Source organism: Microtus pennsylvanicus, chromosome 5 (assembly GCF_037038515.1).
Source record: "Microtus pennsylvanicus isolate mMicPen1 chromosome 5, mMicPen1.hap1, whole genome shotgun sequence".
Classification (NCBI taxonomy): domain Eukaryota; kingdom Metazoa; phylum Chordata; class Mammalia; order Rodentia; family Cricetidae; genus Microtus; species Microtus pennsylvanicus.
In genome coordinates, this window is record NC_134583.1 from 92,195,406 (window position 1) to 92,215,416 (window position 20,011).

At 50.5% G+C, this 20,011-nt stretch overlaps 1 protein-coding gene across 1 annotated transcript in view; it reads right to left on the reverse strand.

Moving 5' to 3' along the window:
• Nucleotides 1-3,056: 3,056 nt before the first annotated feature.
• Nucleotides 3,057-20,011, reverse strand: part of Fads2 (fatty acid desaturase 2) — a 39,833-nt gene continuing 22,878 nt past the window's right edge. The window contains exons 6-12 of the mRNA XM_075973465.1: nt 12,027-12,087; nt 11,695-11,771; nt 6,586-6,683; nt 6,320-6,416; nt 5,725-5,804; nt 4,894-5,019; nt 3,057-4,569 (exon numbers count right to left, since the gene is read on the reverse strand). Of these exons, the coding sequence (XP_075829580.1) occupies nt 4,518-4,569; nt 4,894-5,019; nt 5,725-5,804; nt 6,320-6,416; nt 6,586-6,683; nt 11,695-11,771; nt 12,027-12,087 (591 nt within the window). The 3' untranslated portion in view covers nt 3,057-4,517. The remainder of the gene's footprint in view (nt 4,570-4,893; nt 5,020-5,724; nt 5,805-6,319; nt 6,417-6,585; nt 6,684-11,694; nt 11,772-12,026; nt 12,088-20,011) is intronic.

The window sequence follows — 20,011 nt, forward strand, 5'->3', positions numbered from 1 at the left end:
TGAGGACTGTTTCTTGAACAGGGGCTAGCCTAGAAATCATCACTGAGCCTGCAGCACCACCCAGGGGTATCCACACAACAGCAGTGTGGACCATGTTTCATGCTGCCCCTAGTGGTGGCTCAGGGGAGTGCGCTCTCCCTCCAAATCCAGAGTTATCTAATACCTCGTGGAGACGCCTGCCTCCAGGTGTCTTCCTGGAGCCGATTACTGTCCCTTCTTCCTCTCTATCATCTATGTTAGCTCTTGGCAGTGGGTCACCTCCACTCACCTGAGTCCCACTTCCCTGCCTGTATGCTTCTCAGAGCAAAGATAAGGAGATCATAGACCATACTTATCAATGGGACAGGAAAAGGCCTTGGTGGCACCTTTGAGAGACCCCACTTTATCCCCCTTTTTATTGTCTATACAGCAGGCCTGGGTCTGGGTCAAGAAATAAAGTTTCCTGGGGGAAGCCAGGGCTTATTCTTGCAGTCCACCGACAGCCGCTGCCTTTGTGGGTGTGGCTGGCAGTGGGGAGATAAAGGCCTTGAGAAAGGACTGTGCAAACAGACTGTGTCCTTAAAGACCTCAACACTTTCCAAGCCCTGCTTCCTGTTATTGGTTCTCTTCATTAACTCTTGAAGCAAATGGTTTGAAGACCCAAATGCCTTCAAAGTCCCAAGAAAAGCATCAACAACAGCAGAAGGCAGTAGGGCCATGACTGTGATGTCCTGGTGGCTATGTGTTCCATTTATTGTGAAGCCAGTCTGGCTAGAAATGTAAAATCCTATCAATCAATAGAACATTGGTGTCCAGAAATGGACAGAAGTTTCCTCCAGCCCCTTCCCAGGTCATCAGGTGATCTGTGGGGACCCACTGCTGTCTGGTCCATCTTGCAACAGCTATCCTCACTATAGGCCTTCCCAAGTCAGCTCAGCAAAGCCAGCTGAGCCTCAGTGGGCTCACAGCATAGTAGCCCAGGCTAGTCCAAGTGGCTGCAACCTTTGCTCCAAATCTTCTTGCTAGGGGCCTCCCTCTCCTCCACCCCCAGTGGCCCTAAAGGCTCCCACGTGTTTAGCTGGATGTATGAGGAACTAGTCAAGCTGCTGATCACCTCTGGGCCTCCAGCTCTACACACAAATGTGCATGCACAGATATCCAGACTGCTCCAACAGCCCCACCTCTGGGGTCTGGTGCCTGGCGCATGCTCATTCTACCTCAAAGCTGGTAGGGACTGTTTTCAGTAGCACCCTATTCCTTTATTCCTTATCATCTCCTCCACCTGGGCTAATCACCCCACTGTCTGCCTCGACCCATGGAGCTTCCTGTACAGTATGGCATTTGGCATGGTAGGGAAGGAAAGAAATAGCCTCGCTAACTGGGGTAGAAGCACGAATTCCCCACGTATGCTCTGAGTCATCTGTTGTCACTGTGCTGACTCAGGCTAAGCGCCTTCCCCACTCTGGTCTTAGCCGTTGGCCTGGGAGATGTTAGGGTTTGATAACTCCAGGCTTTGAATATTAGGGTCGTAACTTTAGTAGGGGACAGAAACCCACAAATTGGGGGATTTTGGTCAAGAGTCTCAGCCAAGCACTGTAACGAAAGGAACAGGTACAGGCCATCCTCAGCTCTGGACCTCAGGACCTCAAGGGCAAGGCGAGAGGCAGGAGTGTGTGTAAGGTAAGGTGAGGTAGTTACCACAGGAGACACAAGCTCAAGATGGGGGCCTAGATTTCCCTGGTATCTTCACAGCCGAGACCACTCAGCCCTGCAGTGTTCTCTTCAGACACCCTCCTGCTCCCCAGATCGCTGGGTGTCAGATGCCATAGACCCTGGATTCACAGTGGGCAGGCTGATACAAAGGAGAGGGGTCCGCTTGTTTGTCCCGGCTAGCTTACACCCGAAATAACCACACAGAAACTGTATTAATTAAAACACTGCTTGGAGATTAGCTCTAACTTCTTATTGACTAACTCTTACACATTAGTTTAACCCATCTCCATTAATCTGTGTGTCGCCACATGGCTGTGGCTTACCAGAGATTCTAAACAGCGTCCATGTCAGGTGGAGGATCCATGGCTTCTCTGACTCTGCCCTTCTTCCTCCCGGCATTCAGTTCTGTCTTCTCTGTCTAAGTTCTGCCCTATCAACTAGGCCAATGAGGTTTCTTTATTCATTAACCAATGAAAGCAACACACAAACAGAAGCCCAAACAGCAAGTGGAAGAAAGGCATAGGTGAGTAGCGAGGATGTGTTCACCAGAGTCTGCCACCTCCAAGATCTCCAGTGGACTTATCACTCAGGTGAGGCCAGGGCTTGTGCTGACGGACAGAAATCAGCAGCCTTGGAATCTACCTAAAGTGTCGAAACTGTGGCACCAAGGGTCCTGGAGGTGAGGTGGCAGAGGACTCATCCAGGGCCACTCAGTGTCTACCACCCCAGCCCTGTTCCATCCAGCCTCAGTGAAGTCACTGGGAACCATTTCCACAGAGTGGCTATCCCTGTTCCTCTCTGGCTAGGTCCTGGTCATCCATGGGGATGAGATCTCTGCTGGAGCTCTCCCTGGCCTTTCTGGAGTGCTGGCCACCATGTGCCTGATGTCTTGCTCTTCCTTGACATATCTGGAGTGACATGGCCTGCTGGGCCTGTCAGAGATGGGTGCTCAGAGAGCAGCCGCATGGGTCCAATCACAGGGTGAACTGGGCAAGTACCTCTGGTGTAGATTATTCTGGCTTCCCAGGTTGGAGGTCAGACAGACCTAAGACCAGAGTCCCCTGTGTGTGAACAGTAACCAAGGCTGGGATGCTACAGGCCTTCCCCAGGCTACAGAGACTCACCAAGCTTCCACGTGGGCACAGCAACAGAAAACAGACACCCGTTTCCAGAACCTTCACTGCCTCTCCTAGAGAGGATCGGGGGTTCTGTTTGCTACCTGCCTTAACAGTTAGGCCTTTCTCCTGTGGGGCAAGTGCCTCCCTTCGAGACATACATCCACGCATTACCATACCCATGCATACCCGTGACATTAGCATACAAGAGCATCAGCCATCCACTGTTCTTACTCAGCTACAGGCAAGTGAGAATAAAATTACATTTTTTTTTTATTTCCCAAGAAAAGTAGAGGTGGGGAAACAATGTGATACAAATTATGATCCGTTCCTTACAGGTTCTCTGCCTCTGTGGAGCAATAAGCAGTTGGTCTCTCTTGGCTGGGGGTCCTGGAGGGCTTCCCCTGTGCAGGCTGAGCCTCTCCAATTTAAATATTGGTTAGTTCAGTTAGATCTCAGGATGACACAGCATGGGTCCCTTCCTGATACAGCCAGCAGATATCCCCCCTCCCACCCGCCCTCACACATCCCTCATACCTTCAGCCTTCCTGACCTCCCCCTTCCCTCTACCCTCTTGCATGATCCTCGCTGGGTATTCCCAATGGCCCTCCTGAGAGACGCCACCCCACCCTGTTTCTCCTAGCCTGATAGCAGCAGCCTCAAGCCACAGCTTACAGTATGGCCTTGATGGCGAAGCCTAGCTCTACCCGAAGGGCCTTGGGGGAGCCTGGCAAGGGGCATCTAGATTACCCTCAAGCCCAGCCCTCTCTTACCCTCCTATCAAAATGCATTCTGTAGGAAATGTTACGACAACAACATCTAAAACAAACAAACAAGTTTGTAAAAATAGGAAAGACGCAGTGAGCGGTCAAGTGCTGGCCATGCTGGCCGTGCTGGTCACCCTGTCCTGGGGAGAGCAGCTCGGAGGCTCTCCTGCAAAGGTCCACATCTTCCAGTCTCTAGGGACTGGCCGGAGGATTTGAAAAAAGGTCTGACCCCCACCCCAGGGTCTTGGGGCTTTGAATTAAGAAGCATCTCGTGCTGAGCCCACACAAGGGACAGTCCCTTTGGTCTCTGGAGTTGGGTAGATGGTGAACTAGAACCTGCACAACCCCAGGGCCTGGAGCTGTGATGGTAGGCGTGGGAGAACTTTTCCTTGGGCCTCGAAGTCTAAGCTGGCCCTGGGCAGCCAGAGGGAGGCCCTTACGTACTAATCCCAGCCAAGGGAAGGACACCCAGAACACAAATTATGTCTTCACCCAAACAACCAGATCATAGGCTGGCAGGGAGTATAGAGCCAAGTCCTGGACCCTGCTCCACAGAGCGGGTCTGTGGGGACAAGGGAGGAAGGATTAATGTCTGACGGCTAGGCTGCCAAGAGCAGAGTCTTATACCAGGGGTCTTTTAGGTGCAGAAGTTAGAGGCAGTGATGCAACCACTAGCTTCAGCCACTTCTCTCCCGCTCTTTGGGAGAAGGACCTGGGAGGCAGAGGCAGAGGGCACAGGGCTAGGGCTGACAAAGGGGGAACCCCGTGAGGATAGAATGGGGTGGGTGGGGAGGACAAGAAAGGATGCAAGACCAAGTATGGGGAACGTGAGCCAGTGGACACTTTAGTCTCATGAAAACCCTTCAGAACAAAAGCCCTCCCCTCCCTCTGGCCCTCACTCCAGCTGTGCCCCTCCCCCAGGGGTGCCCTGAGGACTGCCTCTTCATTTATGGAGGTAGGCATCCAGCCACAGCTCCCCAGACTTCTTCAGGGACCTGTAAAGACACAGAGAGAGGACCAGGGCTCAGGAACCAGGATGGAAAGGGGCCAAGGCCTCTAGGCAGTGGGACATGAGGGAAGTCATGCTATGCATCTCAGCTACTGACCAGAGCTTGCCACTTACCACACAGGCTGTGGGCAAGGAGAGAGAGGAGGTCCTCTTCCAGCCCTGAGTGGACCAGAGGTCAGTAGTCCCTACTGTGAGCTGGAGTCTCTACTGTAAGGCTTGCCATATGCCTCTCACCTCCTCAGCCCCACCGCACCTCTGGCCCCTCCCGGTGCCTCAGAGCCCTAGCACCTGCCAAGCCCACACCCCTCACCTCACAATGTCCAGCAGGGCCCTCAGCAGTGACTTCTCCTGGTACTTGATGCCGTGCTTGGTGCAGAGAGACTTCACTAGCGGGGCGACCTTGTGCAAGTTGTGCCGTGGCATGGTGGGGAAGAGGCTGAGGGGGCAGGTAGGCAGAGTGAGCGCAGGGCAGGCCCCATACTCTCCACCTCTCCCTACAGCCCAGGGAGGGAGGCAGGTCTGAAGCCCTATCTGCGACCCGGGTAAGACTACGCAGCTCCCACCAGCTGTCTACAGGGGCTACTAGTGATGTACAGAGGAGCGATCTATGAGCAGGGGCACTCCAGAAAGCCATATTGGTACTGCACAGCCAAAGACAAGGGTCTGAGTGTTATGGCTCATGCCTGTAGTCTCATTATGGGGTGGACAAGGCAGTTCAACTTGTTCCTGTAAGTTCAACTCCCAGCTTCAAAGAAATAAGAAACAGATGGGAGACGATGAGAAGAATGATAAACGATGAGACAAAGGCAGATCCACTAGGGACAGTCCCTCAGCCATCCGGGGAACCAGACAGGCTACCGATCAGGTCCTCAGTTTCCCAGTCAATAAAGTGGGAGTGAGTTCCTCTGCCCTGGGAGCATTATAGAACTGAGAGATGGTCTTCACGCTTTCTGTATCTGCAGAGCAACCACACAGGAGAAAGCCCCTCTCCTGCCCAGCTGTGTTCTCAGATAGTGCAGTGGCCTTGCCAATGAGAGAAGATAGACCTGTTTGGTACCCTTGGCCCGTGGGCTGGTGACCGCTGCCCTCCCAAACTCCTTGTCTTCCCCGCCCCACCCCCACCTTCCTGGGCCACACTCACTGGTGCTCAATCTGAAAGTTGAGATGCCCGCAGAACCAGTCATTGAAGAAGGACTGCTCCACATTGCAGGTGGCTGTCAGCTGCAGAGGGGACAGGGGATAAGTGGCTGGGGATAAAAAGAAAACCAAAGGACCTAGACTTACCTCATAAAGGTCACCTTACCCGGGGTCTCAGGGCCACCTCTCTAGTCGTACCATTCTACCGGGAAGCCTCAGCCCACCCAAATTCCCCAAGGATCCTCTGGAAGATTCCTGCCATTCCTTCCATGTTTTCTTCTGTGTCATTCGTAACTCAGTCTGGCCTTGTACTCCTGATCCTCTGTCTCCCTGTCCCAAGAACTAACAGTACAACTATGAGCCACCATACTGGGTTTGCTGGGTACCGGAGCTCAAATCCAGGACTGTATGCATGCTAGGCAATCCTCAGCTGAGCTACATCCCTAATCTTTCCCACCACCCTTTCCTGCTTAGCTCGGAGGCTCACAACAGGCTACAAGTAGAACTAGGGAAGCCCAGCATAGCCCTGGATCCACCGAAGTAGCCAAATCTGGGTGAAGGTATGAACAGTGGGGTCCGGGCTTTGCCGGGTCCCTCACCTGGCTGGTGAACCAGTCCCGGTAGTGATCAAGATCAATCTCCATGACGATGTGGTTCATCTGAGTGACCCACACGAACCAGTGACTCTCCAGAAACCTAGAAGACAGTGCAGCTCAGTGCAGCTCAGCCTCAGGGCGGGGTGCGGGAAGCCACACAGAAACAGACCCGCTGTACCTACCCTACCCCCACGGCAGGTAGGAACAGGCTTCACATCACAGAGTCAGTGCTCTCAGAAGTACAGGGTGAGCCAGCAAAGCTGGGGTACCTGATGAAGTTGAGGAAAACCAGGGCTCCCAGGATGCCGTAGAAAGGGATGTAGGTGTAGAAGAAACGCACATAGTAGCTGATGGACCAGGCCAAGTCCTATAGGGAAACATGATTAGACTTGACCTGCCCTACCCTATTTGGCATGGTGTACCTAACCACAGAGGCATGTATACACACAGCTCACTCCTTGGCACAGGTGCTCAGAAGAAACCACAGCAGGCTGCTAGGAAGTTGGGACACTGGGCCATACACAGTCTGACACTTGCTTAAGCTACCTGTTTACATGGAGTTTGCATGGTGAGTTTCAGGAAAGAAATGGGATATTGGCCAGCAGGTAGCCACAGGTCCAGAGGACTGTGATGTGAGCCCCCAACATACGGTCAGTCACGGGCCACCCTTAACCTTGCGCCTGCTCAGGCACCTGGATTTCCTTCCTTTCTCAGGAGGGAAAGAGCCAGGAGACACACGCCACCCCTCCCTGCAATCCAGCCCAGGTCACTTCTCAGGTTGGACTCTCTTCTTAGGCCCTCCCCCTCCTCACTTTGTCTGCCCCTCCTTGGAGTTGGTAGCAAGGTCCTAAGCTTGGAAATCTCTTGGGAAGCCTCTGCCCCCTGTCACAGGCTCACAAGCAGTCATTCTGCAGAGATCCCTGTCTCTCCACTTCCTCTGCCACTCAAGTCATGTGTCTTGGCTGGACCACAGCAAGAGCCTCCCTTGGCTTGCTCTCCTGCCGATGGTCCTCATGCCTCCAGGGTAACCAATGACCTCTGCTCCAAACAGGTCCCACCTCCTGCTACAAGACCCTCCCATGTAATCCAGGTGGCCATAGAGCTTTGCAGGATCCAGAAGTCCTCTGGCTTCAGCTCCCCAACTCAGCTCTTTGTTTTGGTAGTCGGAAATGCTCGTGCCTAGCCTATGCTTACACAGAAAGTTCTTTCAACAAGGACTGGCCTCTCTGAGGCACTGGGAAAACCCTGCAGAAGGGCTGGAGAGTTGGCTTACTGGATAATAGCACTGGCTACTCTTCCAGGGGATGCGATTCGATTCCCAGAACCCATACTGAGGCTCATGGGCATCTGTAACCTTAGTTCCAGGTGACATAATGTCCCCTTCTGGCCTCTGCAGGCACCAGGCAGTGCACAGATACACATGCAGACAAACAGACAAAACACTTGTACACATGAAATTAAAGACGAAACCAAAACCAAACCAAAGATCTTGAAATGACAACAGAATCTGGCACACTGGTGACTTAGTTCATGCACAAAACAGAGAAGAAAACCAGGATCATATTGATGGTGACAACATGGCAGATTCCAGAATGATTTAGAGAACAAGGGTGGCCTTAGTCAGTGCTTTCTTGGTTGCAAGGAGTTGAGGCTGGTCCTTAGCGCCATTCCAGGTGATCAGAGTGCTGTCAGCTGAGTAGGAAAAGGAGCATCTCAGGAGGGTCGAGGTAGGAACAGATGCAACAGCTAGAAGTGGCTGAAGACAAGATGCTCATATCTGGCAAGGTTCTGGTTTTGGTCAAGAGGAGGCACAGCAAGCTCGTCATACTTCAATCATCCCCTACCTCATACCCTGGCCTGAGTTTGAACCTAGGGTCTCATGCATGCTAAGCAAGCACTCTACCACTGAGTCACATCCCCAACCCCACTTTAATCTACTGTATAAATGCAGTGCATAAGTATGTATGTATGTATATGTGTGTGCATATGTATAGGATGTGGTAAACACACACACACATGTGCACACACACAGAGACAGAGACAGACAGACAGAGAGAGAGAGAGAGAGAGAGAGAGAGAGAGAGAGAAATAAATGCATGGCCAGGGAAGTAGAGGCAGGAAGATTGTGAGTTCAAGGCTAGCTTGGGCGATATAGTGAGGTCCTATTTCAAAATTAAGTAAGTAAATAAATAAATGTATGGAAAGCCTGAATAAACAACAGGGAGACTACCAAGGTAATTTGCCTAGGATAATCAGTCCCAGGAAAGTGGGGTCTGAAAAGTATCCCAGGCAGTGCTGCGGGTGCCTGTGCTGGATCATGAGTACTCTTTCAGACTCTTAGGGCTTCCCATCTCCATTCTCAAGGCTAGGGTCTCCCAGCCCCCACAGTATGTACCGGTACAAGACAATTCTTCACCATGGGGCTTTGTGGGATGTTTACCACCCCTCTTGGCTAGATGCTGGGCTAGCATCATCTTTCCACTGCTAACTCTGATAATCATAAATGTCTCCAGATACTGCCAATGGCCCAGCAGAACTGCTCAGGACCTGGTTACAGCTGCTCTGGAGGCAAGGCCTGGGAGCCTGTCAAGAGTCCCCTGGCTCTGCCAATTTCCCTTCCTGCTCTTCCTAGTTGATGCTTTATTCTTTGTGAAACAAAGAACACGCACACATACACACAATAAATCTAGGGATCTAAAGGTGACTCATTTTCTCATAACTGAGGGTCTTAATTTGATCCCCCAGGATCCCCTGTATGAATGGTGATGTGTGCTTGTAACCAAAGCGTTGAGGAGACAGGATCAGGAAGACTGCTGGGGCTCTCTGGCAGCCAATCTAGCCTAATTAGTGAGCTCCAGGCCAGTGAGATCCTGACTCAGAGGAGGAAGATGGTGTTCCTATGGATGACACCCAAGTTTGTCGTCTAGCTGCCACAAACATGGGCACACAGAAACTGTAATGTTCATTACAGCACAAAACACAATAGCTGTATGTGTGTGGCATATGCCTAGGCTGTGGTACACACACACAGCACCAGTGAGTAACTGAAGCTCTAAGATACCCTACAAATATACGGTGCTGCTGTGTGAAAGTGAGGAGGCTCAGTGTGGGGGGTGTGGGTAGAAGGATGTGGCATCAGGAGTTCACTATGTCCCTTGGTGTCATACTGGGCAAGGCACAAACTTTCAGTCTCAGTAATTCTCATTGTGAAACTTTGCTGTTGTCTTCATTGATGTGGGGTTCTTTTGTTTGTTGGTTGTTGGTTTTGTTTTGAGACAGTCTTATCTTGTAGCCCTGACTGACCTGGTGCTCACTATTAGATCAGGCTAGCCTCAAACTCACAGTGATCCTCCTGCCTCTGCCTCCTAAGTGCTGGGATTAAAGGCGTGTGCCACCATATGCAGCCACTGATGTGATTTCAAAAGGCTAAGAACACACACTAAGGGGTCGTGCACTCGTCTGCTCTCTCCTGAGAGCAGGGACCATGTTTTCACCCCAGCTTCAAGTCTCTGCCTGTGGGAACGACTCCCCATAGCTTACTCTACCATGGGTAGATATTCATCTTGTACAAAAATCACAGTTGTACCTCTATGTAAAACCAAGCTTGCCTTCTCAAACCCACACACAGCCTGCCTCCATCCCTGGAGGGACCTCTAAGCCTATTGTTTTAGGTAGAACATGCCCTCTGTGATGGCTAATTTTGGTCGTCAACTTGACTACATCTAGAATCAACTAAAAGAATCACAGAAGAATGAAGCTTTGGCTTTTTGCCTGCTTGCCCTCACTCTTGCTGCCAAATTCATCCATCCTTTTGGCGTGGCATTCCTTCATTGATGTTAGAATCCACTCTCTAAGGATCCTCTGGGACTCCAGCACCAAACTGAGACTGCTGAGACATCCAGTCTCATGGGCTGAACGACTACCAGATTCTTCTTGGCTTTTCTGTCAGGAGACAGCGATTGTACTACTCTGTCCACTGCCTATAAGTCACTCCGGTAATCGTGTGTGTGTGTGTGTGTGTGTGTGTGTGTACATTAATTTTATCAGTTCTGTTCCTTTAGAGAACTCTTAACACACTTTCCGGACTCATACACTGACATTCTAACCCCCAGCACTTCAAAAGGCAATGTCTTTGGACATGGCTAAAGTCCTTGCTAACAGAACTCATTAACACAGGTCATTCCACATGGGTCCTAATGCAACGGGACGCGTGTCATCCTAAGAAAGGAACAAAGCTGGGGGTACAGCTCAGCTGGTAAAGTGCTTACAACTTTAATGCCCCAAACCTATGTACAAAATGGTGTGCTAGACACCATGGCACACACTTGCAATCCTGGTGCTGGGGAGGTAGAGTCAGGCAGATCCTGGGGTTTGCTGGACAGGCCAGCTTAATCTATAAGCTCCCGGTCAGTGAGAGACCCTGCCTCAAAGGAAGTGACACCTGAGGCTTCTGTGGTGGGTGAGTGGAATGCCCCTGCAGAGGCTCGTACATTTGAATATTTGGGTCCCAGCTGGTGGAACCGTTTGGGAAGGATTAGGAGGCCTTGTTGAAGGAGCTGTGTCACCAGAGGTGGGTTTTGAGGTTTCAAAAGTGCACATCATCCCCAATTAACACTCTGCCTCATAGCTGTGTCTCAAGATGCGAGCTCTTAGTTACGGCTCCAGCGCCATGCCTGCCTGCCTGCCTACCGCCATGCTCCCTGCCACAGTGGTCAAGAACCCTCACCCTCTGAAACTGTAATCCCCCAATAGTCTTTCTTTTTAAATTGTCTTGATCATGGTGTCTTGTCACTTGAACAGTAACTAAGACCATTGTCATCTGGTCTCCACATGCACACACATGCAAACACACCTATACATATACATGGATGCACAAACACAAATACACATTAGTAAAACAGGGGAACATGGGAACACAGATACAAAATGCCTGGAAGGAATATGATGCAAAGAGAGACAAAGAGAACCTGGTCATCTACCAGTTAAGGGGAGGGGCCTGGATCCCCACCCCTAATCCCCAGGCTGCTGTCGGTTGGTTTTAAGAAAATATGTTTCTATTGCTGAGGTTTTCCACTTCCAGTGGACAGTCACATTGCCCCCGGGAACTTTCTAAAGAACTCTGCAAGGGCAATGACTGTCAGGTAAATTCCCTCCAGGTATGTATTGGAGGCGTCGTCACAACTGACATGCTGTAGCCTTCATGACCTTCTTGGCTCATGGCTTTCTTGGCTGGTGGCCTCAGACACAGTCCTCTCCTAAGACTGATAAAGCAGCTACACTTACGAAGAGATGTCTGGGGATTTGCAGGCCCAGAGAGGTGCCAGGGGCTCAGTGCCCCATCACACTCACCCACTGCTAGCCAGCACCATTTGACTTACCACCCAGTCCCTGCGGACAATCATGGTCTTGATGATCTGGTACTGGAAGTACACAGGGATGAGCAGCGGTGGTCCGACTGCAGAGAGAGCAGATGGCCTGTCAGAGGTGAAGGAACTTGTCACCACCTACGGGGCAGCTTGACAGTCAGGTGTCTGGAAGTCTAGAGGAAGGTAACGGGTCCAGACAAGTTTGCGCAAGCTGGCTGCCGGCACCCTTCTCTTGAGTAGGCACACCGCCAATTTGCCTCTTTGAGAAGGGTGTGGGAGGAAATGCGGCAGATGGGCACACCGGGTTGAGAGCGCGGCTGGGGACTTCTGGTCCTCGTACTCACCCAGGAAGAAGTATTCATGCTGGTGGTTGTAGGGCAGGTAGTTCAGCTTCTTCTTGCCGTACTGAGGAGAGAGGAAGGGAGTGAAGACGAGACTCAGTCCCCCACCTCCAATCTACTTTCCACTCCACCGACCTCGGTGGAGACCTCATCTCTTTCCCACCTATCTGTATCTGGGTTCAACAAGGCTTCCGCTGCCAATTTCCTTGAGCCTGGCTACACTGTAGTGTTTTTACTGCAGTTAGGGTGAGTTATGCTCAGCTACCTTTCCGCAATGCATCAATTAAGGAAATGGAGAAAACAGAGAAGGGAGATTTAGTCAGTGTGATCACACTGTGAAGAAAAGAATTAAGAGGTCCAGTAAAACACACTACCCCACACCCCTATCCATCACTGGGATCCTAAAAAGAGGTTTGGGTTTAAACCAAAAGCAAGAGGTATATATGACTAAGCGGGTATGGTCAAGATGTGGCCCTGCCCGTCACTGACCTATCTTTGTCTCTGTTTCCTGCAAGGTGGTCTGACAAGTTCTCAGAATTGGGTGAGATCTCTCTGGGAGACAAGCTCTTCCCCGGCTGGCACCAGGCTTCAGCCTTTTCCTTCTCCCAGCATGTAATTCCTGGGTAATTTCCAATTTCTTGGGGTCTGTTATTCAATAGTCTGAGAGCCAAACTGTTTTAGAATACCTTCATTCCTGCCAGCATCGTGAGGCTAAAATCCCAGGCCAGCCCTCAGTTTGGCTGCCAAAGTTCAGGCTCACAGTTAATCACTACCCAAGGACATGAGAAGTAGGCCTCCTGTTTGTCTGTCTTTTCTTTCCTTTCCTTCTTTTTTTTTTGTTGTAATTTTGTTGAAAGTGTTGGAAATGGACTTCAGGGCCATGTTAAGCAAGTCCTCCGCCACCCAGCTACACTCCTAACCCTTGGGTGAAGTTGGAGATGAACAATAAAAAAGTTTACATAAGCCTAGGTACCCCACGAGGAACTTCTGGGACTGCCTCTACCTCTACCCCTTCGGGAATGACAAAGGCTCCATGGTCTCAATGGGGCACTCCGTGGACACTGTTAACAGCTAAGAGAAAGCAACAAGAACCAGGAATTCTCAACAGTCACAGTCCTGGGAACTCCTATTCTCGAGATTTTACAGTCATTTCTCAAGGTTAATCTCTTCCCCAGTGGTTCTCGACACAGGAGGAAGCCAGTTAGGCAGAAGAGGCCCTACACGACTGAAGAGATGGCTCATCTGTTAGGAGCACTTGTTCCAGAGGACCCAGGCCTGGCTCCCAGCAGGTGACTCGCAACCATCTATAACTCCAGCTCCAGGGGATCCGATGCCCTCTTCTGACCTCTCTTGGGCATCACACACTCACGTGGTGCACACACACACAAGAACAGACAGAGCAGTTATATACCTAACATAAAATAAGCACGGAATAAAATAATAGAAGCAGCAACAGCAGTCAACCTTTAATCCCAGGGCCTGACCCCTAGGGAGCAGCCCACCCAACACTGCCGCACAGCAAGGAGCACCTGTGCTTTTTGCTTGCAGTGCTGGATGGGGGGGGGGCGATGGAAGGGGAGTGTAAGCCTGTGCTAGGAGTTAACAGATCCAAACGTATTAGATGCTGCTTCTTGCCAACACAGAGCCCACACAGGTCCCCAGGTCTCTCTGAGCATGTCTGGATTTCAAGTTATTGGTTGTTAAGCATTGCCAATGGGAACTTCAACATAATGACAAGTTGACTCCAGGGCAATGCCACCCTTCCCTCTCCAGACCCAAAACTTATGTCGCCCTCCTAGAACACTTCTGGGGATTGGGAGAGCAGAATGAGTTACAGATGAAAGAAAACTTGGATGTCTCCTAAGCTGACACCTCTGCCCCCCAAGTGAAAACAGAGTGAGAAGTGTGTGTCAAAATCTCAGAAGTCCATGGGCTCCCACAGGGTAGGGGTGTGTGTGGGAACAAAGTCCAGTCTGTCCCCAGAATGTGTGTCTTGGTGCCAGTAGCCATGGTCACACGCCTGCCGAAGGACAACCAGAAATGATCACTTTGTTCCTTGTAGCCTCCTGTGTCTTGGCAAGGACCTCATGTATTCCCAGAAAGTATGTCATGTACACAGAGTCTGTCATTAGAGTCAGGCCTGAGGTTGGCCTAAGACAGGTCAGAGCCAGGGAAGCCTCAGAGGGGCCTTTGATGGTTTCCCAGGAAAAGTAGGGGACATGAAAGGTGGGCACAGAGGGACGAGAGATACCCCCCTAAGGTGCCCAGTGAGTTCGGGGAGCAGCCGCCAGGGGAACATGAGGACAGGCCCTGAGTCCTGCTCTGACCTCCTCCCAGGAGCCAGTGAACTGGCACCCAAGCCCAGACTCTGAATGCAGGCTTCCCAGCTCTGGTTGCCCCTTTATCTGTTCCGTCTGGAGACAGTGCTGGCTAGTTTTATGTCAATGATATGAAGTCACTGGAGAGGAGGGGGCCTCAACTGAGAAAACGCCTCAGTAAGATCAGACTACAGTCAGGCCAGCAGGGTCTTGTCTTAGTTAGTGATTGATAGGAGCAGATCCTGCCCATTGTGGGTGGGGACGCCCCTGGACTGGTGGTCCTGAGTTCTATAAGAAAGCACACTGAGAGCCGGGCGATGGTGGCGCACGCCTTTAATCCCAGCAAAGGCAGGTGGATCTCTGTGAGTTCGAGACCAGCCTAGTCTACAGAGCTAGTTCCAGGACAGGCTCCAAAGCCACAGAGAAACCCTGTCTCAAAAAACCAAAAAGAAAGTACACTGAAGTCATGGGGAGTAAGCTAGGAAGCAGCACTCCTCCATGGCCTCTGCATCAGCTCCTGCTTCCAGGTTCCTGCCCCATTTGAGATCCTGTCCTGACTTCCCTCAGTGATGGACTATGATGTGGCAGTATAAACCAAATAAACCCTTTCCTCCCAACTTGCTTTTAGTCATGGTGTTTCATCATGGCAATAGTAACCCTAACTAAGACAGAGACTGAGCATCAAGGACGATCTTCAGGTCAGCAGAGGCCAGAAGGCCCCTTAGAGGACTATGGGAGAGGGTCACCAGGAGACCATTTGAAGGTTGTATTTGCATAGCCAGTACTGTTTCCACTGGTTTATGGTCACCGTGGGGGATAACTGAGACGGTATGGCTGCCTCCAGTTGGTAAGCATTGTTGGCTATCAATATCCCTGATTGACCCAACATGGCCAGGCCACCCCAGGCAGTGGCAGGTCTCAGAACCAATCTCTATGGATGCCCAATCTTAGGGATGTAGGAACCCAGCATTTGGAAACAACTCTCCTTTAAACCAAACTGCTTAACCTCCGTGACCTTTGGGTTCCTTGAGGCAAAGTAGAGGGATGGTGCGTACTTCATAGGGATTCTGAGACCCCAATGAATGAAGGAGATACAGAGGCATTATGGGATGGTGAGCAGTGTCACTTATAGTGACATACGCATGCACAAAGTGACGTGCTGACACAGCACTGCATGTCTGTTTCCAACTCAGCAGCCTCTGAAGGGACAGCTCCAAAGGGATGTTAGGGAATGGCTGAGCCACCTCTCTTACTCAAAGCTCATTTAGATGGTTAATACTGACTATCAGCTTCCTGGTGAATCTCGATGGAGTTCCTTATGGTTGAAAAACCCAGATGCAGGTGCACCAAGCCGTGCATTAGGGTCTTAAACTGAATAAAAAGAAAAAAAGCAAGCCGAGCACCAGCATCCATCTCTCCCTGCTTCCTGACTGGCCCTCCACACTGATGGACTGAATCCCCGCGAACTGTAAGCCAAAGAACCCCCCACCACTAAGATGTTTCATGTCAAGCTTTTCAGTCAAAGCAATGAGAAAACAAACAGGCACACCCACAAAGCACAAACTGTGGTCTGAGGGACACCAGGCCTTGCCCTGTGATGCTTCTCCAGCTTGTTCTACTTGGCTCATGGCTTGTCAAGTCAGGGGATCAAAAAATCCATGCAGAGAGGAGCTTTAGAACGCTCCGAGTTAGGAGGGTGTACATGTGGTTCTTTTCAGAAAGCTGGACTTACCAACAGACAGGACCAAGGGCTGGCAAGCTGGTGTCCTGGGTGGTATGACTTTGAGTATGTCATTTTCTTTCTGCCTTAGAGGTTCTAGTTACATAATGGCCAATTATCACAGGTTAAATAAAGAGTATTCGGTGTTGTCCATAGCTGGGGTGCAGGTCCACAGACTCACTCATCAAATTACTCTTCCTTACAGCTGGGAGGTGCTGAGGCCAAAGTAAGGGGACCAGAGGATCCTACTTGGCTCCTCTCCTGTCCCACAAAGGAAGGAAGCTGGGGGAGTCAGTACAAGCCGAGGGGAGGAGCCAGGAAAACAAACAACACTTTTACTAACTAATCTGCTGTGACCAGAGCCCAAGATGGAGAAGGCGGCACACAGAGCTCTCATCGAACTGGGACAGCTGGAACCAGCAAAGGGCAGGAAACTGAACGTGCTGCCAGCCCTGGTGTGACAGGCTTCTTCACCACAGGCCAGATGTGATAGTTAATAATGCCTGTCAACTTGACAAGATCTAGAACCACTTAGGATAAGCCTTCGGGACGTGTCTGTGAGGGATTACTTAGGACAGGTTAATTGAAGTGGGAGACCCCCTTACCTGTGGGTGGCACTACTCCTTAGGCTACAGTCTAGGACATATAGAAAACAGAAAGCAAGCTGAACAGCAGCATTCTCCTCTACTTCATGACTATGAACACAGTGACCGGCCAGCCCGGTTCCTTCCACCATGCCTCCTCTATCATAAAGGAATGACTACCCCGGAAATCTAAGCAAAAATAAGTCCTTTCTTTCTTAAATGGCTTCTTGTTAGTTAGTTTTTTTTTTTTTGTCACAACAATGAGAAAAGTAACTAATATAAAGAACTGGTACCAAGAAGCGTGGCCATTGTGTGATAATCCTGACCATGGTTGGTAGTGCTGGGGACTGGCTTGTGGGAGGAATGGGGAAGTTATGACTTAAGCTGAAGAAGCTCCCAGAATGCTGTAAGCAGGGCTTCCTGGGTCATTCTGTGGGGAGTCTGAAAGATCAGAAGGCTGAAAGGCTGAGGGCTGGGGAGGGCTGGCTCATGAGGTTTGGGAAGGGGACAAGGGCTCACTCAGGAAATGGGCAGGAGGCTACTTGTGTGGTATTCTGGCAACGAATCTGACTATGTCCTGAGAACTTGGGTGAGGCTGGATTCAATGGCAGTGGATTAATTAATGTGTTTGGTGGAGGAAATCTCAAGGCAGAGGATGAGCTGTCTGTGGATCAGGTCAAGTTTACATGGAAAAGCGACACGGAAGGGCAAATGGTAAGATTCCAGTAGGCTAAGGGAATGGGCTCAGATAAACAGAGAACTGTAGCCAACGCTTAAACTACAACAGAGGCTGTGACTATTGACAGAGGCTGTGACTATGACTGTGGACAGAAGTTGTGACTGTCACTGTTACCACAGGCTGTGACAGTGACTGTTGGCAGAGGCTGTGATTGCTAACAGAATATCTCCCGTCTTCACTATGATAATAGGAAAGTTGTCCTCGGGTGAAGGCCCCACCTATCAAAGGCTCCAACTTGTAAAATGCAATCCCAGTTGAAAAGAGAGATCCTGGACCTGTAGAGATAGCTGGGCAGTTAAGAGCACTTGCTGCTTTTTCAGGGGACCTTAGTTTGATTCTCAGAATCCACATGGCCTCTCACAACCACCTGAGATGTGAAAATGAAGTGTAAGTTACAACGAGACATCTCTTCCTCCATCGTGTTCAAGATGCCAGAATCATGGGATACCCTCCAAAGAACACTGCATGTATCCAATGGAGCCAGCTTGAGAGAGAGGCTAGGGGTGTGCAGGCAGCATGGTTGCAGGGACAACACTCCCCAAGCTCTATCACAATCCCTAGATGCTGCAAATGGAGCTTTAGATTTTGGTGTTTGCCATGCTGGGTATCAATCCTACTTTGTTTGCTGTGGCCATCCTTTAGGGATGTGAATGCTTACTCAGTGCCAATGCATGCTGGAAGTATGGAATGTAGGCTTCAATGTTACAGGTGCTCACAGTGAGGAGGCTGCCTGAGTCTCAGAAGAGACTATGCATGTATACTTTTTTTTTTAAAAAAAAGATGTATCTTTTATTTTTAGTTGTGTGTGTGTATGTGTGTGCATGTATGTATGAAGGTGTCCATGGAGGCCAGAAGAGGGTGTCAGATTCCCTGGAGCTGGAATTACAAACAGCTGTGAGCTGCCCAACATGGTTTTCTAGGATCTGAACTCTGCTAGGAACTGAACTTGGGTCTTCTGGAAGAGTAGCATTGATCTCAACCAGCTCCTGCACTGCAACTGTTAAAGACAACACAGACTGTTGAAGTTGGCCCGAATGCATTTTGCACTGTGAGATGCCATGAACTTCAAGAACATCAGGGGAAGTTTGTGACCTAAAAGGGATGTGTCTGGGTTTAAGAGATGGCACTGCGATAGTTAATACTGATTATCACCTTGGCAGGCCCTAGACTCACCTGGCAACACCCGGGAGGGGTTATCTAGATTAGATTAACTGGGGTGAGAAGACCTACACTAACTGCAGGCAGCGTTACCCCCACATGTTGACCTCCTCAACTGAATAAAAGGAGAAAGCAAGCCGAGCATCAGCATCCATCTCTGTTCCCAACTGCAAATGCCACAGCTAGCCAGCTTCCTGCTCCTGCCATCACGCCTTCCCTACCTCGACGGAAAGTACTGCCTTTATCTCTAAATCCTAATAAACCCTCCCTTTAAATGGCTTCTTGTCAGGCATTTGGTGGCAGCAAGAAGAAACAAATAATGCAGCAGCCACAGGCAAGGTCATGGAGAGGGATCTTTCGGGTTTGAAGCGAAGCGTCTGAGGAATAACAAGGGCCTTCCTTGTCTGTCCAGAGCTGAGGGGCGGTTTGGCAGGAGTTTCCACAAGGTCAGTTGCTGCCTCTGAGAACTCCCAAACTCATCTACAGAGCAACGAACAACGCGGCCACAGCCAGCACTGGAAGGATGCTACATGCCCACCCAAGTTCCCAAGAAGAGGGCCACATGTGCCCTAGGCTCTGGGGTGGGGACTAAAGGTCCCAGGGAAGCAGGAAGATAAGTAGAAAGTGGGGCGCTTCACAGATGCGTAGAGGGGAAGCCTGCTGGCAGGCTCCCACTTCTGGGGACGTAGTAACTACACAATGGGGACAGTGACATGGCAAGGGGAGGGGTGGCAAACAAGATTGTTGCACTTACCACAGTCTAATCAGGCTGAACATTCCCACCCAGCGCTGAAACCTCAGGCAGAAATAACAGAGTGGTGCCAGTAGAGAGAAGGCATTGGCCTTCTTATTTATAAGAGTGTGATTGATTGATTGCCTTCCCAGGGCAGTTGAACCAAAGGAAAAGCTAGAACCATGAAGAGGCCTCAGGAGACACTACCTGGGCACAATGAGCCAGCCATCAACTGCTTCCTGCATACTGAAGAAGCCCTGGCATTAAAGGGCACAATGCACATTTTAAAAGGAGCAAGCACGAGGTATTACACAAAGCAGAAAGCTTTGTCCAGGTCACACAGCCAGCATCCCGAGGGAGGCCCAATAGTCTGGAGTGGACACTGGGGTACAGGAGAGCTCACTGCTGTTAGGGTGACTAAGCCCTTTAGGGGCTGAGGGCACTGACTGACTCTAGAGAATGTAGAAGCAGATCATGTCACACCCAAATCCTTCCGGGGGAAAAGAAACAAATCGAGGTTCAGTGACACGGCGCGGAGGCTACAGGAGCTTGCTGCCAAGCCTGAAAACCTCAGTTCCATCTCCAGAATGGTAGAAGAACTGAACTAACTCATACAAGTAGTCCTCACATAGACCATACACAAATTAAATGCATCGGTGTAACACACCCCATACACACCCCAGCTGAAAGTTGAGATGTGCAACTATAAAACACTGAAAACACTATGTGTAGAGAA